At 52.0% G+C, this 20,277-nt stretch overlaps 1 protein-coding gene across 5 annotated transcripts in view; it reads right to left on the bottom strand.

Annotated features, from left to right (window-relative positions):
- Nucleotides 1–212: 212 nt before the first annotated feature.
- CCN4 (cellular communication network factor 4) overlaps nt 213–20,277 on the bottom strand; it is a 31,141-nt gene continuing 11,076 nt past the window's right edge. For 2 of the 5 annotated variants that reach the window (XM_082601426.1, XM_082601423.1), the window contains 4 exons: nt 14,084–14,363; nt 7,553–7,813; nt 4,159–4,352; nt 213–2,428 (listed from right to left, as the gene is read on the bottom strand). In XM_082601426.1, coding sequence (XP_082457552.1) covers nt 2,129–2,428; nt 4,159–4,352; nt 7,553–7,813; nt 14,084–14,363 — 1,035 coding nt within the window. In that variant the 3' untranslated portion in view covers nt 213–2,128. The remainder of the gene's footprint in view (nt 2,429–4,158; nt 4,353–7,552; nt 7,814–14,083; nt 14,364–20,277) is intronic. The other 3 variants (XM_082601424.1, XM_082601425.1, XM_082601427.1) reach the window with 3 other exon arrangements.

Below are 20,277 nucleotides of genomic sequence, written 5' to 3' on the forward strand. Positions count from 1 at the left end.
CCAACATGTTCCATGTAGACTTAGAGAAGAGATTATTCATGGGGTAAATTCTCTTCACACAGGAATTCTTCTTTTGTTTTGTTTTTTTTTCCCAATAAAAATGTACATTTCTTTCAATAGTAAATGTCTTTCTATGGCATTTAAGATTTGGCTGATAAAAATCAGATTGTCATGTACCTTTGGAAGAAAGAGATCTCCTGAATGCAAGTACGGACATGTACACAATTTCCTTTATTCATCAAATACACATTGAGCACCACTGTATGCCTTGCATCGGGCATTCGGGAGGTCACCATAAGGAGGGCACATTCTCAACCCTTTTTCCCTGTCTAGGAATCCCTCTGCTCGCCACCCAGAATTCCCTCATGATAACCGCACGATCACTCAGTCTGCAGCATTGGGTAACAAAATCATCTTCAAACACATATGAGAGCTGGTTCAGATTTGAAGGAGGGAACGATCTGTAGGGGATTCATGGATTTTGGTTTAGCCCAGATTTTGTTTGATTCTTAGGCACGTAAATAATCTGAAAGTCAGACACTCTCTTCTCTTGTGAAAAGAGCTAGAGAGACAACAATAAGAACCCAAAATGATGCAAGAATCGCCTGTCCTGACATGTTTTCCTGCTCTGACACATCTGGAAGCTCTAAAAGTAGAGGGAAAAGATGGGTTATAGAGTCAATTCAACTTGGATTTGCATTCCGACTCCTCCACTGACCAGCTGGGCGACTTCAGTCAAGCTCTCTTCCCTTTCTGAGCTTCTGTTTCACATTTGTAAGAACAGAAATAATAACGGGCACTTTTCAACATGACCTCGAAGTTTCCATGAGCTAGTGTTAACGGTTACGTAAAGCACTGAGAACGTCTGACACAAAAGAATTATAGCTGTAAATATTTATATTTTACTAATAAAATAAATAATAGCCTCATTTCCATTAAGAGCAACTTCCTCTTCCTTTTGTTGAATAGCTTCAAGCCCTTTCAGCTTTTCATCCCTGTTAAATATACTTCGGTTTTGAAACAACTGGTTAACCTCTGTCTTTGCACCAGAACTGGGTTTTATGGGTCAGTAGACCCACAGTCTGTGAAATGGGTCACTGAGGCAGAAAGAGACATGTCCTGGGCCCAGGGACCCTTGCCACCCTAGGCTGATGCAGACTGGACCCACTTCTTGGTTTCCGAAACCACTTCTTGGTTTGACCCACACTCAACCTGGACCCAAGGCTCCCTAAGAGAACAGGAATGTCACAGGGCACCATTCTCAGGGGTCAGAGACATCACCCCAGGGGACTCCACCAACCCCATGAGCCCCTGTGCAGGGAGAGGATCCAGAGGTGAGAAGCCTGGCTGATTGCCCAGCGCCCTGCCCTGTCCACGAGCAGCAGATTCAGTGCTGGGGTCAATCGCTCCTTCTGAAAACTGGCTGACCTTGCTCTGACCCTGGAGTATTGACTGGGGACTTCTCCCAGGAACAAGAAGGAAGTTTATCATCTTGCATTTCTGACTGGGATGAACCCAGTGTACACCCTTCACAGTGCAGGGGTGAAGAGAAACCTAACCTCAACAATGCCCGGAATAATGGATACAATTGTTCATTAAAAAAACCAAACCCAAACAGCAATTCACCTCACTTGGCAAATGCTGGGTGACCTTGGGAGGCACGCATCTTTGGAATGAGAGATACTTTGGTGTGCAGTGGTCCAAACTGTTGATCAGAGTAGTTCTAAATCCCATCTATCCTTCTGAATGGACCCAGAGAGTCTTACGATTTGGTATTTAAAGAAGGAATTAATGACATTGAATGCCTAGCTGATTCTGTTCCTTGAGACTTGGGCAAGATCCAGCAAGACTTCCAGTGACTTGGACAGGCCAGATCAGGCTTGGGTATTGACCAGAACAGCTGGAGACAGGCACTTTCCTTGGAGTGTACGTGGAATTGTCAAGGAGAGGACCCATTGTCTGGGCTTGAGCGGCACCACGGTGGGTGCTTTGGGTGGTCGGAGACAGGAAAGGGGTCCACGGGTCTGGATCAGGGTAAGGTGGACAAAAGGAGGCTCAGTGCGGGCCTCAGAAGGCTGCCTGCTTTACAAGCATGGGGCCAGGCCTCGAGCTTGTGTTTTGCGCCTGCCTAATTGGCAATTTCTGAGAAGTCAGGGTAGGAATCCAAGTCGGCAAAAATATCGTTGGGATTCCGACAGCTCAGATTGCAGAAGCAAGCATTAATCCACAGGGCCTGGCGGGAGAAGCCAGGCCCGTCGGGACACTGGAAGGAGATGTCGATGGTTTTGGACTTGTAAGGGATGCAGCACCTGTTGTCTGTGCAGACCCCACAGTACTTGGGCCGGTACGAACGTGTGCTGGTGCAGCCGGCCAGTGTAAAGTTCACGGGCGCTTCTGGCTGGTACACGGCCAGACACTTCTTCCCGTCCTGCAGGAAAGGAGGTTTCAGTTGAGATGCTCAGAGGATCAACAGCCACTCTCTTCCCTCCAAGCCCTCAGTTCTTCCCTTTTCCCTCTCCACGCGCTCCGCTTCACTTTCAGATTTGCAGCATCTTCCAACTGGGAAGGACCACCCCAAATACAGCAAGACCCCGTCATATTACGCAGGAGGAAACAAGAGCACAGGAGGGGACTGCCTTGCGGTGGTGGTACCTCTCAACCTGCAGTTTCCTTTCTCTCCTGTGTGCCTTGCCAATGCCCAGTCCCCGGTCAGTTTCACTAACACGGGATGCCTTTGCGGCTGCTTTAGCCAATCAAGTACCCCTCGCTGGTTAGGGGCAGAACCATCATGGCCTCCCTGATTGGGGGATGCATTTTACCCTAAACTCCTCCTCCCCTGCCTCTGACAGACTCACGCACACACCCTTTCCATGCAATTTATTCATTCACGATCCCTGCAACGGGACTGGCATTATCTAAAGGGAGCTCTGTGTCTCCACAGGGCTGTGGGCCACTCGAGAGTGGGGCTCCTTCTGTGTCCCTGCCGTCTAATTCTGTGCCTGGTACATAGTAGGCACTTACTAAACTCACTGAATGAATGGTTGTTGGGGTCTACTAGGTACCGGCACCATGCCAGAAACGAGGGTAGAGCAGATCCAGGTGATGCGGGATGGGTCTGAGGCTTGTAGGATTGATCTGAGAGCTCTCGTAGGCACATCATGATGGAAATGAACTTGGGTGGGAAGCATGAGCCAACATCAGGGGACGTGACTTAGTTTGGTGGTAAACCCACCTCTACCTCGCAGGCACCGCGCATGCACCCAGCTTAGGACTCTGATCCTCTTTATCCTGCGGCTGGTACATTTCCCTTCTGTGCTCTCAGTTAAGAGATGTTTGCTGAGTACCAAGCACCAAGAATACAAAGGCTAGTAGGGCAGGGGAAATGAATCAGAGACGGAAAAGAGACAAGGGGAGGAACTGTGGGAAGCTAGGCTGTCTTGTCTGCTGGATAACCCTCTCCTCAGCATCCTCAAGAAACCACCAGGGCTCCCCAAATGGAATCGGTGCTGAGTTTTTCTTTCTCTTTATTTTTCATGTGACACCAAGGCAGATGACCCGTCCTAAGGCGTTAGCAAGGAGGTCCTGGGTTAAGCAGACCAGATCCGTTTCTAACTCCAAGGACCGGGTCTTAGTCTACTGTGGCCACTACACCCTTGATCCTTTATTTTAATTTTCTTTGACTCTCAAAGCTGGAAGGGATGTCTGAGATCAATTCTGGTGTTTTATCAATGAGGGGACTGGGGCTCAGAGATGTAAGGAGATTGGCCATGGTCACACACAGTCAGCAGCAGATGGGCATTGGACTCCAGCAGTCCTGAGTCCCGTTGTCCCCTACCGCCCCGTGTGGCTGTCACGTGAGTGGGGGCTGGCCCAGGAGCAGTCGGTGAGGGGTCCTTGGAATCACCACAGGAGAGCACTTCTGAGGGACCCTGGGATCTCTCCAGAGCCACCTTGGTTGTAATAACACAGTCACCACTTCCACTGAGTGAAAGTCACAACCCACCAACCCAGTGACACATGTTATCCCAAGAAACTGCTACAACGTGGGCTTAATTATTATACAAATAGCCCCCCACAAGCAAGCTCAGGAGCCGGGCTCAAAGCCAGTCTTGTCTGTTACGCCCGCGACACCTGCCCCACCCTGGGAGGCGGACCCACCTTGACGTGTGGCCAGAGGTCCACGTCACACGGCCGCAGGTTGCAGAGGCGACTCTCTTGCTCAGGCCAGCACCGGGCATTGACGTTGGAGATGCGGGTGGAGACCCCCAGGCCGCAGCTGGCGGAGCAGGGGCTCCAGGGGCTGCTGTAGGCTATGCAGTTCCTGTGCCATGGCTCTATCTCATCCATGGCTGCTGCGGATGGGAACCAGATGCCCTGTGAGTTTCCACTCTCTGTCAGCCCCCGACTCCTGTCGCCACCGCCCTAAGGGCTGGGGTCCCTGAACCTCAGGCAGGACAGAGGTGGGCTGTCCCTCAGCACAAGAGGGCAAGTTGGCTTCTAACCAGCACAGTTTCCCAGGGAGAGGAGGGCTGTTCTGAGCTCCTTATACCTCTCTGGAGGGAGGACCATCTTTAGAGACAGGTGGACCTAAGTTCAATTCCTGCTTGACCACCTAGAGGCTGCGTGATTCTAGACAACTCACTCTGGGCCTCAGCCTCTTCACTACAACAATAACATCTGCCTTGCAGGGTCCATAAAAGGGTCCAGATATCGACTGAGTACACATCAGGCATCTGCAAGGTGCTGGGAATAAAAGGTTAAAAGGCACTGTTCCTGCCCCTGCAGAGATTATGTTCTGTGGGGAAGGTCAAAGGGAAATGCCTGCACTGTAGTACTCGTATTTCATCTGGGCGATGCTGAGGGCATCGTGGTTAAGGGGACACACAGGTTTCAGAGGCAAATGGCCTGGGTTCAGCTCTGAGCACCACCACTTAGTAGCTGGATAGCTTCCAGTAAACTAGCTCCCACCTCCGTGTCCCCACCTGTAAGAGGGGCTGACAGTAGCACCTCTCTCCCTCCTGTCCCAGGCTGGGGACAGAAAAGATGGGTTCAGACACGTGACAGCGCTCAAGCTGTCCCTGGCCCTTAATAAGCCCTCAGTAAATGTGAACTGAACCCCAACTCTTGGCTGGTTCTATCAATGCGTGTATCCTGGCATCCAGAACATGGAAAATGGAGTGAGCTAGAGATGGAGGCAGGTAAAAAGCCAGTAAGATCAAGGAGAGATCTCACAGAAAGATGGAACAAGATACCCAAGAGAAAGACTGGAAGAGGAAGCCAGTCCAACCTGGCGCACACACGCACAGCAACCAGAGACAGGAACGGGCAGAGACAGTAGGTGTGCAGGGGAGACGGATGAATGAATGCAGGAATAAGTGAGTAACAAGAGGACGGACAAGACAGAAGAAAGAAAAAAGGGGCCTCTGAGGACAGGAGAGAGGAGGGTCCGGGCTGGGATGAGCTGGGGCTGCGAGCAGGGATGGAGGGGGCCGTGGGGAGGGATTTGCTTAGAAGGATGAAAGGGCTTTGGTTTCTGGGTCAGCTACTCGGCGGGGGCTCTGCTTGTGCTCGGTCACAACGGGGTCACTGGGCCACACACAGTGACATGATGGGCAGACAGCGCTGCCCTGCACCTCACCCCGTGACCCTCCTGTGCTCTGCCCTGGGAGGCTTGCTGGGGACAGAACTTCCCCGGCCACCTCCTCCGTGGGCAGGGGATTGCTGCTTCAGGGGGCTGCTCAGCCCCGGGAGGGTCACCCCAAGCCCCATCCAGAGAGGCTGTGCATCCCTGAACTGTAGGGGTGGCAGTACCACCCCCCTTCTTGGTCCAGTCAGACCCCTGGGAGCAGGCAGCCTGGGGACAGGTCTCGATTCTGGCCTTTACACTCCCCTCCCCTCCCCGCCTCCTCTCCCCTCTCCTGTCCAGTTTGTTCTTCTCTGAAATCCTCCCTCACTTGGCTTCTGAAACCCTCTTTCTCCTGTATCCGTCCTGCCTCTTGGATTCGTCTTCCTCAGCTTCATTCTCTCTCGCACCTTACATGGTGGTGTTGCAGGGCCACATCAGTGGTCCTCCATCGAGGCAATTTTGCCCCCCAGGTCACAACTAGCAACGTCTGGAGGTATTTTTGGTTGTCACTACTTGGCTGGAAGGTGCTGCTGGCATCTAGTAGGTGGGGGCCAGGTGTAAACCTCCTCCTACAAAGCACAGGACTGACCCCTCTATAAAGAATGATCCTGGCCAAAATGCTGTCAGAACCGAGGTCGAGAAACCCTGCTCTACGCAATCTCTCTGAGCGGTCTCATGCACTTATAACTTTAAAAAAACAACCAGTACCCTCAGAACGCCCAAACTCCACTGCCATTTCTTCACTCCCTCATGTCCACTTGCCTGGTGACACTTTCCTTCTAGAAGTGTCCTCATCTGCTGTCTTCCATGTCATCAGACGCCCCTGGTTTTCCCATTACATGCTTGGCTCTCCTTCTCTGTCTCCCCCTCGGTCTCCTCTTCCGTCCTCTCTCAAACATCAGCCCCCCAGACCTCTGCCCCAGCCGCCCCCCAACACATTACCCCCAGGCCATCAGCAGCTCTAGGCCGGAGACTTCCAGAGCTCTCTCTCTGCCCCATCTCCCTCCTCCCACCCGCAGGATGCTCCTCTGGGTGATCTCATGGGCAGGGCACCCAGCCTTAGCCTCAACCTGTCTCCAGCAAGGGGGCTCTCCTCCCCGGAAGTACTCCCTGCATTCTGTCCTAAGTAATGACGGGCCCCGGGAGTCTCTGTTACCGCTCTCTCTCCTTCCCCCACCCGTTGTATGGACGCTGAGCCCTTCAGTCTTCCTTGTTCATTTCCTCATGCATCTATCCGTTCCTTGATACCTCTGCTCCCACTGCCCCAATTCAGGTCTCCTCAGCCCACATATCCCTCCATCCATCCCTCCATCCATTCATCCATCCATATGACGAACATTGATTTGGTACCAGCTAAGTGTCTGGCATTGGCTAGGCTCATAGAAGCTGTGGGTGAAACAAACAGGTGTGTCCCTGTCCTCTGTTTCCGGAGCTTCCTCTGGCCTGGCTTACGTGGCTGAAGTCTCACCTGTCCACCCATCCCCCAGAGTGAGCGGGAAGCCATCCACTCGCTCTCTGCCCTTCCACCTGCTGCTCAAGCCTCTCCTCCTGGGTGCCCACACACCGGTCCTTCCTCCGCCTCCATCCCTCTCCTCCTAAACTCCTTAGTAGGAGAATAAGGGACCGCACGCCTCTGCTTCCTTCTTTACAAAGCACTTCCTCCTTTTACTCATGGAGGATCCCATAAGACAGGTGGACAGGTGGTCGTATTTCCATTTTACCAGTGGAGAAATAGGGTCCCGGAGGAGATGTGACTTTCCCAAGGTCACACCGCTCCTGAGTGGTGGACTGGGGACTGGGGGCCGGGGGCTCCTGTCAATCACAGGTGGGTGGTCAGAGCTCCGGGAGGGTCTGCCCCCGCCCCGGACCCCAGGGCTTGCCCTCCCCCCCGCGCCCTGCGCCCCGCGCCCCGCGCGCAGCACCCACCGAAGGCGCCCGTGTGGCGCGGCGCGGTCTTGCGTGGCCTCCTGGCGTCGTCGTCGCACACCCACTGCTCGCAGCAGCGCCCGGGCACGCTCACCCGCCGGGGGTGGCGGCACCAGACGCGCGGGGGGCGCGCGCGGAGGCAGAGCGGGGTGCAGCCCACCGCGCCGCCCACGCACGTGCAGTTGTACTTGCAGTTGGGCTGGAAGGACTGGCCGTTGTTGTAGCGCACGCCGTCCAGCACGCAGCCCACGCCGACCACCTCTGCGGACACAGGCGCCGAGGGTCAGGCAGGTGGGCTCCGGCGGCCCCGCAGGGCAGCCCCGCCCCCGCTGGACCACGCCCCCACCACGTTCCCATCGTAGGGGCGGGGCGAAGGCAGAGCAGTGGAAGCCACTGGGCCCAGACGGAGTCGGGGGAAGTTCGGTGGCACCTGAGCAGAGGCAGCGCCAGTTCATTTAACCCGCGGAGAAATACGCAGTGCCAGCCTGGAGCCGGGTGCGAGGCCGGGACGGGGAGCCGGGCGGCTAGCCCCTGGTCCTGTCCCATCAAGTGGCACAAAACCTGGTCCTGACAATTTTCTGCCTCCGGGGTCACGGTTCTGAGCCCAGCAGACGAGATGTAAAGCCAATTCGAACACTTTGAAACAAAGACTCAGTTCATTCAATGCAAATTTACAGAGTAGTCTAGGTGCTGGGGATTTAGTAGTGAAGCAAGGAGACAAAACACCACGCCCTCGAAGAGATTACATTGTAGTGGGGGACAGAGGAAAGACAGTGGACCATCTAGAATGTTGATGGGGCCAGTAAAGCAGTTGATGGGAGTGGGGGGGGGATGGTTTGTAGATTTAAACAAGGTGGGCCAGCAAAGCCTCACGGAGGTGAGGATGCTTCAGCAAAGATGGGAAGGAGGTGAGCTGCCCAGGTCTTGGGGGAGGAGCCTTCCGGGCAGGGAGGGGCTGTAGGCGGGGAGGCCCGAGGTGGGAGCAGCCTGGGATGTGGGAAAGGGCAGGGAAGGGTGAGAGAAAGTCAGGAGGCAGGAGAGGAGGTGAGAGGGGGCTTCCCTGGAGGCTCAACGGAAAATACAAAGCTCTTAGAGCTTAGAACTGAGGCTGGCACACAGTAGGTGCTCAATGAGTAACTGTTGAATCAATGATATGAATTAGGTTTTACAAAAACACTCATGGTGCTGAGTTGAGAACAGACTGAGGGGTATGGGTGGTGTCAGGAGGCCACACTAGGAATCCAGGTAAGTGGTGGTGGTGATTGGACCAGTGAGGGACAGCCAGGAGGAGAAGGGCTCAGCTTCTGGGTATATTTGGAAGGACTTGCTGACAGAGAGGATGCGAGGATGAGAGGAGAAGCATCAAGAAGGACTCCTAGTTCGATGTCCTGAGCCCTGGGAGGAGAGGGATGCTCTGTCCTCAGAGGAGCAAGGTTGGGGTGGGTGGACTCAAGTTCCTTACTAGACACGAGATGCCTGGTTGACATCAGAGTGGCCGTGTGGAGCTTGTTCTGCAAGCCTGGAGTTCCAGGAGAGATCTGGGGCTGCTGGGCCACAACCAGCATTCCCACCCTTGATGTCGGGTCCCACCCTGAGGACAGTGTCTGGAAGTGCAAGCAGAGAGCCCAGGGCGGCAAGGGCATTCACCCGAGGAGGAGGGCTAGTCTGCCAAGAGTTCCAGCTTATCTCCTGGATTCACCTGAAGGTGAATCATCATCGTCATCATCATCATCATCATCATCATCATCATCATCATCCCTGTATCTAACAGGAGTGAGGGTTCTTGGTTGCCTGACCTGCTTTGTGTTAGGCTTCCTTGCATTGCTGATTTCATCCCATAAGGAAATGATACCACATCATCACCTGCATTTTCACCTACAGCAGACCTGAGTCTCAGCGATGTTGAATCACGCACCTTAGGTCACAGAGCTCGGCTCAGCGGAGCAGTGAGGGCAGCCTGTGGGAATATTGGGGTGACTGCTGGTTTCCTTGGGAGGTGACTGTGCCGGAGAAGGTACAGAAAGGAAAGGCACTAACACTTACTGCCCCTCTGATCTGGAGCCAGGCACCATCTGGTATTTCATGCAGTCCTCGCAGTGACTGCCCTAGGAGAGCTTTGTTTTCTTCCTTTGGCAGAGACGGGAACTGGGGGTGTGGGGTTAGTGCTCGAGGTCACCCAACAGGTGACTGATGGAGCTGCTCCCAAAGCCTGGGGGCTCTGACTCCACCATCCATTTCCTTCCACCAGACACCAGTAAAGGAGGGGAAATAGGAAAACAAAACAAAGCAGAGGAAGCACTGGGTGAATCACTCATCTTTGCGTCTGAGTCACCCCTGGCGGCGCACTTTTGCTCCAGGAAGCATGTACGTGTGCATGTGTGTATTGGTGGAGGGGGAGAAAGGAGTGCTGAAGCCCGTCTCTGCCCCTGTGTGTGGGAACTTTTGGTAGAGAGGGCAGCGCTGGGTGCTGGGAGCCCTTAGCACAGTGGTTCTCAACACCAGCTGCACGATGGCACCACCGGGGGAGCTCTTTAAAATTTTGATGCCCACACCATGCTCCAGTATATGAGGGTGGACCTGGGTTTCGGTATTTTTATTGTTTTGCCCTTGGTAGCTCCCAGGTGAATCCAGTTTGCAGCCAGGATTGGGAACCTTTGCCTCTCGAAGTTGTTCACAGTCTCCTGGGAGGTTTAGGGGGTAGGGACAAGGGATGGATGGTATGTGTGATGGCTGTGGATTGTCTCATCAGCGGACTCTGGCACCCCTTCCTTATTCGATTTCTTTCTGACTAATTGAAGGACCAACTCCTGGCTAGATGGGGAAGCTGGCTGAGTTTCCTTCACGGTTCAGATTTGCAAGTCCAGGCATGAACTGGTGGGCTTTCATTTTATTGACGGACTTCAAGGAACTCAAGTCGCCTTGCTGTGCCATCTGGATCTTTACTCCCCTTGCCCCACCCCTGGTGGACTGTCACCTGCCTGGGAGCAGGGACAGTGGGCCATGCCTTGTAACCCCATTGCCGTATTATCACTAACCTGTGTTCACCGTGTGAATGAATCAGTGGACGGATGGATGGATGTCAGGTGGGGTGAAACCTACTCTGTATTGGGCTTCTACCGTGTATCAGGCACTCGACATCTTAACCACCCAGAGAGGTAGGCATTATTCATTCATTGCATTTTTCCTTGATGAGGAAACTGACACTTAAAAAGATTAAGCAGCTTTCCTGAAACCATTGTACTAGTTCGTTACGACACTGGGGTTCGAACTTAGGTTGTCTAGCTCCAAACACCATGCATGGGCTTTCTACTCCCTCACTCTTCAGATGGGAGAGTCTGAGCTTGGAGCCTGCCCTGCCCCCAAACTCTGAGGATGACCGTGGACAAGGTTAAGGGAACTTCTACAAAGGAAAGTTGAAGCACATAAGACAGTCACCAAGAGCAGCCGACCCCATTTTAGGCTTCAGCCTCAACCACCACGCGAAGCTGGTTCGATCAAGCTCCTTAAGTGACGTGCCCAAGGTCACGTAGCCAGTAAGTGGCTGAGCCAGGAGGCAAAACCCAAGTCTGTCTGCCTGTAAATTTCATGATCCTTCCAGCAAAGCACACTGCCCTCAATCCTGACCCAGCCGCATTGAATGCAGTGTCCTGTTTGTCCACCAAAATAACCAGTTTCATGCAGAGGTCACTCTCTGCCCACAGATGTATTTAGTTTGGCCCATGGAGTGGTTTTAAAAAAAGTTTTCAGTGTGTTGCCAACATTTACAAATCTGGATTTCTTTCTGGACTCACTTGAAAACTGAGCAGACTGGGTCAGACCAAACTCACTTTTCTGCCTGGCTTCAGTGGCTAAAGCTTGCATTCCCCAGTTTGCCATAATCCCTGTGATCCTCTCTTTGAGTTATTTGTACCAGTGTTGCAACTGCTCATTTTTATTTCCTTGTTCTGGCTTAATTACACGCAAGTCTCTAAGGACAGATTTAGCCTGTCCTGGGGATCGTCCATTGGTTGCTGGCCATTTGCTGACAGATGGTGTGTGTAGAGGAACTCTTTTTTCTCTTTCCCCTCTGGCCCCAAAGCCTCTTCCTCTCTAGCGTCTCAGACCCTGGACTCTCTTCTTTCTCGCATTAGGGTCTCATGAATTCAGACACTATGGCAGCATTTCTGGGAAGATGTTCAGTAGCACACTGGTGAATTGTGTGTGTGTGTGTGTGCGCACACATGTATGCATGCTGCGTGTGTATCTGAGTGAGTGTGTGTGGTGGGGTAGGTGGGTGATTGGGTAAAAATCTGCCTGGAAAAACGTGTTCACTGTGCAAATAAGTTCAAAAAGAAAAGTCCTCTTAGGACAACTCTCTTTTTGGAATTTGACAATGGACGTGAATGTTTAAAACCTCTGAAAAGTTCTGTTTCACTTATTGGACCTTATTTATTCAGATGTCTGTAGACCTATATGACCAGAGAACCCTTGGCAAGTGCAGTACTCATTACAGTCTCCTGAAAACCACAGTCTTCTTTTCAAATACAAGGAATGGAAGTAGAGACTCATGATGAGAGGGAGATAAGTGAAGGCAGGAGCTGACATTTAAAGAGAGAGGGCTGGAGCTGGATTGGGAAGGTGGCTTTCCAGGCCCCTGGTGGTAAAGGCAGGCAGGATAGGCAGTTCCAGGGTCTGTACAGTCTATGGGTCCATGAGAGAATGTCTATAAAGTTGTGGTGCCTGGCACGTGGTGAGATGTCATTGCAACTTTAGGGAATGGTATAGTCACAATGAATTTCCTTTTAATGACCTTAAAGAACAGCTGTAAAAGGGGAAAGAAATGATGAGACAGTCTCATAGACATGGAGGGGATTCTACTGCAGGAAGGCTCAGCCTGGTTTCCTTACCTGGGTACAGGGAGAGAGTATATGAGTGACTATATACATTAGCAGTCAGTCTCAAACCTGAGTATGAGAATCGTCCAAGGAGCTTGTTAAAGTTGTAGATTCCCATCTCCACTTCCAGAGAATTGGAATGAGTAAGTCTGGGGTGGGGCTCAGGAATAACATTTTTAACCAACACGTCAGATGATTCTATGCAGATGGAATCTGCAAGTTTTCACTGAACAGAGTTTTGTGGGGCTAATAATGAGTCTCAGTCAAAGGGGGAAAAAATGGAAAGATGGCAGAATCAATGGTAGTTGCTTGGAACACTAAAGACAGATGACTTGGTATGAAAGTTGAGGCCTGAACTGAGGTCAAAAGAGCAGAAAGTGCTCATAAGTTAACCATGATTGTTTTGACTTGGAATTTTGTGCATAACCCTCATCAACAACCCACTTCAGGAAATATAATGGGTTAACTGAGAATGAGAGAGTCTGCTGTGTGTGAATATGCAGTGGGGTCTATTAGAATCATAGTTGTGGGGAAAGCTTGATTCAGCATTTAGGGAGGAAGGGAGTCCTTGGGTTTATGAGGCTTTGTGTAACTTTTCAGAAGTTAAGCTGCTGTGTCATCATGCCTAGTGACCTCTTTTCATCATGCTGGATCAGGTACCTTGAATAAATGCTTAGATGATTCAAGCTAAGTGAGTAACAGTCCAGATAGAAGCAGGAGACCAGAAAGTCCCAGAAAGGAGGTCTCTGAGAACAACAAAGGAAATGGTAGAACCCTGTGAAGAGCAAACAAACAACAAACAGCCTCTCCCCTGGCATGGGGCTATTATAAGGACAAAGAGTAAAGAAAAAGCAAAGGCAAATAGAAACCCTAGGAAAAACAAAAGGCTTCATAATAAAGGAAATTCAAACAAGTGCACTATCTCATGTCACAGTGAAAAACATTTACATAATCCTAATATTGTAAATAGTGGTTTATAACCAAAAATATGACAATGATATTGGAAGATGGGGGAGATGTCAGGTGGTATTAAGGAACTCAGACATTAGCTATCATATAGGGTCATTCATAGATTATCCACAATGGATATTTCAAGCCAATCAATATATAACAGAAGACATGTATTGAATATTTGCAACTACCAGAAGAAAGGGCTGAAAGTTAAAAGTGACTGTAGTAACCAGAGGAACATGGGTGGGTGGTAGAAAGGGGTGGTTTCAGGCTGCTGGTTTTTATTCTTTCAAGGCTACTAAATGTTTTAAAACCATGTTATTTTAATTTACAATATTACGGAAATATCTGGAGCTCTGCAGGGTCCTGGTGCCCCTGGGAGGTCATGGGCGTCCAGCAAAGAGTTCTACCACTAAGAGAACAGAACCAGGCTTAGGTCTTGACTTGTGGATCCCTCTTCCCTGGACTCATCCATGGATGGAGAACAGAGAAGACAGCCAGGTTCTGGATGCCAGAGGAATGCAGCATCCCTCCCTCCTCAGGAAGAGCCCAGCCTCTGGCCTCTAATCATGGCCTGGGGTAGGGGGCAGGGGGTATGTCCTGCAGAACTGGAGCCAGCCCAGAGGAAGGGCAATGGGTGGGGGGCCCTGGGCCAGAGCTGGGGTGCTGGGGGCTGGCCGGATGGTGTGTGGGGGGTGTCACTTACGTGCACATACTCCTACTGCGTACCTCGGGCTGTCCCCACTGTAGTCACAGTAGAGGCCCCGGTGGGGGTCACAGACAGCAGCCTCCGTGCAGTTGTCCCCAAGCTGCTGAGCACACATCTTACAGCATTCGCAGCCGTCTGTGATGAGGCTGACCCCCAGCGGGCAGCGGGGTGGGGATGGCGGGCACTCGCACGGCCACTTGCAGAACTGGGGCTGTGCAGAGGTGTCCTCCAGGGGAGCCGGGGTGAAGACCGTGGCCATGGGAGCTGGAGAGAGGGCCTGCGGGGGAAGGGCAGACATAAAGGGAGCTGCCAGCTAAGGGGTTCAGAGGCCAAAGGTCTGCAGTCACCTTCCCATCTTCATGGTGTTCGAAAGGTTTGCGCGAAATTATGTTTCTCCACCAGGCTTTTACTAGCCAGACGTCTCCTTTCTCCTCCGTGCAACCATAGGAGGAGCCGGAGTTCAGACACTTAAGCCAGTTGCCCGAATTCCCCAGCGGGTAGGCCGGGGGGCAGGGGGCAGACTCTATGTCAGATCTCTGAGCCCCATGGGTGTTTCCTTCCCTTCTGATCATCCCGAAACCTGGGAGGTGCTTGAGTCGGCCTCAGTTAGAGATGAGGGAGCGACAGCTTTGAGTAAACGCCGTCTGATGAGTCACGCTGTGCGGCACGGCCCACACCCCATCGCTCTTTTCAACCGGTTGCTCTTTTCTCTGCGTCCTAAAGAGCTACCCTCTCCACTGAGGTTTCAGGTGTACGGCACAAGTGATTCAGTTACGCATACATACATAGACACACGCACCTATATGTAAATTCTTTTTCAGATTATATCCCCTTAGAGGTAATTACAAGATATTGAGTAGAGTTCCCTGTGCTCTACAGTAGGTCCTTGTTAGTTACCTATTTTAGATATAGTAGTGTGTATCTGTTCATCCTAAACTCCTAATTTATCCCTCTAACCCCCTTTCCCTTCGGTAGCCATGCATTTGTTTTCTATGTCTGTAGGTCTACTTCTGTTTTGTAAATAAGTTCATTTGTATCTTTTTTTTTCAGATTCCACATATAAGCGATACGCATATTTAACATCGGGTTTCAGGCAGCCATTTTTATTTTTATTAGTTTTCTTCTCCTTCTTCTTTCCCCTCTGAGCCCCAGGAAAGGGCTGCAGTGGGTGTCAGCAGTATCCAGCCTCCTGGCTCCTGCAGCTGCCTTGCTTTGCCTCCGTAGGGAAGGGAGTCATGCTCTTGTTGCTGGTGCAAACCATGCAGAGAGGGGTCTTATTTTGCGCTAAGGGTACCGGACCACCACTCCACTTCCCCCACCTGCACTCCTCCCCAGAACCCCATTCCCGTCCCCTAGCTCATATATACATCTTTATGCTGGCAAATATGATGGACAGGACAACAGGCCAGCGGGGAAGGAGACATAAATCCCAAAGAGCCCTCCCCGCGCTGAAGATCAGGCAGATAGAATGGGAGGCTGCTCTGGGATGCCGGCCAGTATTAGGAGCTTCCAACTGCCTGTATCTCAGGGATCCAGTCACCTGCCCGGCCCCTCCGGCTGCCTTCCTGAACGGCCCTCCTGGCCCCTCACTCTTTTTTTTTTTTTTCTTTTTGCGGTATGCGAGCCTCTCACTGTTGTGGCCTCTCCCGTTGCGGAGCACAGGCTCCGGACGCGCAGGCCCAGCGGCCATGGCTCACGGGCCCAGCCGCTCCGCGGCATATGGGATCCTCCCAGACCGGGGCACGAACCCGTATCCCCTGCATCGGCAGGCGGACTCTCAACCACTGCGCCACCAGGGAGGCCCTGGCCCCTCACTCTTTATACTGGAGGAAACCTAGGCCCAGGGAGGAAGGGAATTGCCTGAGGATGGAGAGTGGAGGCTGCATTTTCGCACCCCCAGGCGGTGGTCCCTGCTGGGAAGCCTTCTGTCTGGGGCTCCTGAATTCTGAGGTTAGCGGAGGTGGAGCCAGGGCTTGTGCGGGGTGCCCCACGGGCCAGCTCCTCCGTCTTGAACCAGAACCTGCTCTGTGGACTTACAGATCTGCGCTTCATTCTTTGAACAATAGATGCTGAGATATTCCGACAGATTCCTTCTTTTCCTGAGGAGGAGGAAACCGAGATCCAAAAGGCAGAGGGACACATCCAGGATGACGCGGCCCATGTCAGGGCCGAGGCACCAATGAGTCTCCAAGCTCTCATTTCTGGGACCTTTACCTCTGCTCTTTAGGCTCTTTCAGTCACTCCACAAACATTTGCTGAGCTAGCTCACCGTCTCTCTTAAGTTTTAGGCATTTGAAGATGAAGTTAAAAATGTCCTGTGCTTATGGCACCACAGCTTATAGGAGAGACAGATATTAGAGGTGGTTTATCACAATGTGAGGCCGTGTGTGAGTGCTGGGCACCAGGGCAGCCCCGGGAGCTCTCTGACCACCAGGGCAGGAAGCTCTCTGCCGAGGTGAGTGGTGTGCATCCTTGAACGCTTGGCTGTGAGAACCAGAGGCCAGGAGAGATGGTCCAGGTTGAAGTGTTGGATTAGTTGGGCTCTTGGTTCTGTGCTCGGCACATAACAAGTGCAGTAAATATTGATTTGACACATTAAGGGCCTTTGAAAGTCAAAAATGCAAACCTTGATTTGAGGCTTTTGTCACCTCTAGGCTTGGTTTCAGGCAGGTTTGCTGGTGGGGAGCAGATTGTTCTGGAGGTTGGCAGGGCTGGTCTGTGTTCATCTGGAAAGCATTTAGGCTACCTTCCCTTGTTTGCTTTTCCTCGAAAAACACAACGTGACACACAAAACCGCAAACCCCCAAATCAATGAAACCGCACACTCACACACACACACACACACTCACACACCCTCCTCTTTCTGACTCTATGAAGAGAGACTTTTCCTTGTCAGTCTGTGACAGTGGAGGCCTGGAGCTTTATGAGTCCCCCAGACCATCTCTGACAGTCTCTAGACCCTCAAGACCTACACTTGGCAGAGGAAATAAAAAAGCCCTCTCCTCCAGGAAGTCTTCCATGCCTTTCCCAGGTTGTATTAGAGGTTCTCTCTGTGTGTCCTTGGACACACTTTCTGAGCCTCAACATCCCCATCTGTGAAATGGCCACAATAATGCCCCCTCGGGAACTGTTGGGAGGGTGGAGGCATTGTGTATGTAAAAGCACTGTGTATGCAGGCCTGGCAAAGGGCAGATGCTGGAAAGCACGACCTTGCCCTGCGCTCCCTCGCTTGTGCGCCCTGCCTCACACCCACACAGCCCAGCACGGGACTTGGGGGTCTGGACGCTTTGAACTGAGCTGGGATGGTCTGGAATCTGGATAGTAACGACCTCCACATGGTTACTATCCATCCTGCTGTCTCCATACCAAGTTAAAGCTCCCCAGAAGGAAGCCTCCCTTCCAAGTACATGCCGGGAGCCCCAGGGCACCCAGCCCCTCCAGGGGAGCTGCAGAGAAGGCCCCCTCCTTGGATGAGGGAAGCAGGTGATGGCACCGTTGGGCAGTGGAGGGAGGGGCCCCGGGTCCGCTGAGCCAAGCCCTTGCTGTTGGCGCCATCTAGTGGTAGGAAATCTCCCATCCCTAGAAGGTCCTTGATGAGAGCTGTGGGGTGGGAAGACCTTTAGACCCCAGGCCCTGAGGACTCCTCATTTTGGTGCATGACCCTTTGAATCCCGACTGCCTCGTCCAGCACCCAAACCCCAGGGAAAGTGACTACACACACACACACACACACACACACACACACACACACACACACACACGCGCGCGCGCGCATCAGCCATCTTGAATACCCAATATGGCACTACATGTCCACCTGCCCTTGGTCATGGTACAGGGACTATTGCAAACACTGCTCTATGGGCCTACATCATTTTTTATAATAGCAGAAGCTAAGGGTGAAAAAAAGGAAGGAAAACAATCAGAAAGCAAGGAGAATATCTATCGTCTGGAGAAAGCCAAAGAGAATCAAGAACAGCCTTGGGTACTTCCAAATTGCAGTTGTTCACATAAGAGTCTCTTTTACAATGTGCTTCTGGATGTGGACTCCCCGCGGACACCACTATGTTTACAGGAAAGACAGGAGGGTGGGGCTGTGCCCTGATGCTTCCTGGGCTGGGCACCCAGGGCTCAGGCTCCTGCCTGGTTCTGCCTGCTCAGCCCCTCAGCTCCTGGGCTGAGCCCACTGCCCATCTCCATCCTCAGAGACCCCAGGGCAGCGCCTCACACAGTCACTTCCTACCGTGGCTCCCAAACTTTGCCGCATGTTAGAACCATCCAGAAGCTTTGATAAACACTGATGCCCAGCCACTGTCTACAGACAGCCTGACTGAAGTGGTCTGGGCAGAATCCCGGGCACAGAATACAGCCGAGGGTGAGAAGGGTCCACTTGCCTAAGGACCTTATTAAGATACAGATGCCTGAAGCCCACTTGGAACATTCAGCTTCAGCTCTTCTATGCTGGGCCCAGTATTTATATGTTGACCTGCACCCCTGGTGATTCTTGTGAGAATGGGAACCCTCGTCTTAGAGAACTGGGCCAGGGGAGGGTACTATGGGGAGATTCTAGGCCATTTTCCTTTCTTAACATGACTTTTCTAGAACTGCACTTACATGCCTAACCTGTCAGCAGCTTGATCAGCCTTCCACAAAGCAGTCCAGGCCAACCTGCAGAACACACACCATTTTCAGTAAGCAGGCCTCACGTAGTTAATTGAAAATGATGTACTTTGCTTTTACTGTTTTGTGAGAAAGACTGAAAAATGAAAGAAATAAAAAAGGAGCAGCTCCCCGTGATAAGACCCCTAAGTGTCAGCTGGGTACTGAATGAATGTGTCCCCTCAAATTTATATGTTGACCTTCTAACCTCTCTAAAGGTCATGGTATTAGGAGGTGAGGTCTTTGGGGGTGATTAGGTCATAAGGGTGGAGCCCTCATGGATGGGATTAGTGCCCTTATAAAAAGGATCGCAGAGAGCTCCCTTGCTCCTTCCACCATGTGAAGACACAATGAGAAGGTGCCAGTTATGAAAAGGGTCCTCATGTAGAATGTGACCATGCTGGCCTTGATGGTGGACTTCCAGCCTCCAGAACTATAAGCAATAAAGTTCTGTTGTTTGTTAGCCACCCAGTGTGTGTGGTTTCTTATAGAAGCCCAAATGGACTAAGACCATGTCTGCTACTTAACCCTCTGGGCAAGGAGGGTAATCAGTAGGCAGCTTAAAAGCAATAAATCAGTCCATTTAATCATATTTATTGGACAAATTAAAGCAGATTAAAATTAAGAAGGCAAACATTTTTACAACAATGAATGGTGGTAGGCATGGGAGCAGAGAGTAGGAGGCTGGCAGTGGTGGGGTGCCACCCTGAGACCTTAATCATCCTGATCGATGATGGAGCTGGACCCCACCATCGTCTGAGATTGTGTGTGGTTCATTGATGACCAGGGCCCTGGGACCAGGAGGAAAGGGCAGGGCATCTGCAGTGACTGGAACCCATTTCCCAAGGCTCTGTGACCTGGGGCCGTGCTCACCCCCTCTCTGAGCTTCAGTTTCCTCATTTGTAAAATAGTAATGATGACCGCATCCTCCAGCAGCCCTAATGAGCAGTTATAGTCTTACCCCCATTTTACGGATGAGGAAACTGAAGCTCAGAGAGCTTAAGTAACTTGCTCACAGTCTCACAGCTGAGAAAGGGTCTCTGAGTGTCCCCAGAGTGTCCCTCCAGAGGGACTTATCACCATGCTCCCCTCTCCTTCATTCCTTCACATTCATATCCACACATTCATTCCTCCACCCTCCCATCACACACATGCACTAAGCACCTCCTGCGCGGTTGGTGCTCAGATGAACAAGGCGTGGTTCTTACCCGAAGGCAGTCACAGTATAGACACACACAAGATTACAACACAGGGGTGGTGAAAATTGTAATTCAGTTGAGCCCAAGCTTCCAGGAGTCCCCGGAAGAGGAGGTGGGAGCCTTTCGCGGGGCTTCTCAGGGACAGATTGCCCTTTCTTGACTCCTAGGTGCCCAACACAGAGCCTGGCACACCGTGGGCTAGTGCTTCATGAATGGAAGGGATGGTAGAGAGCTTGGGCTTGCCCACGTTTGGGCGGCCACACCCAGATGCTCCACCAGGGGGCAGGGTTGAGACAGGAATGGCCTGAGCCAGCCTCAGCTGGGCCCTGGGGGTTT

The sequence above is a fragment of the Mesoplodon mirus genome, assembly GCF_964341445.2.
Source record: "Mesoplodon mirus genome assembly, chromosome: 16".
Taxonomy (NCBI): Eukaryota; Metazoa; Chordata; class Mammalia; order Artiodactyla; family Ziphiidae; genus Mesoplodon; species Mesoplodon mirus.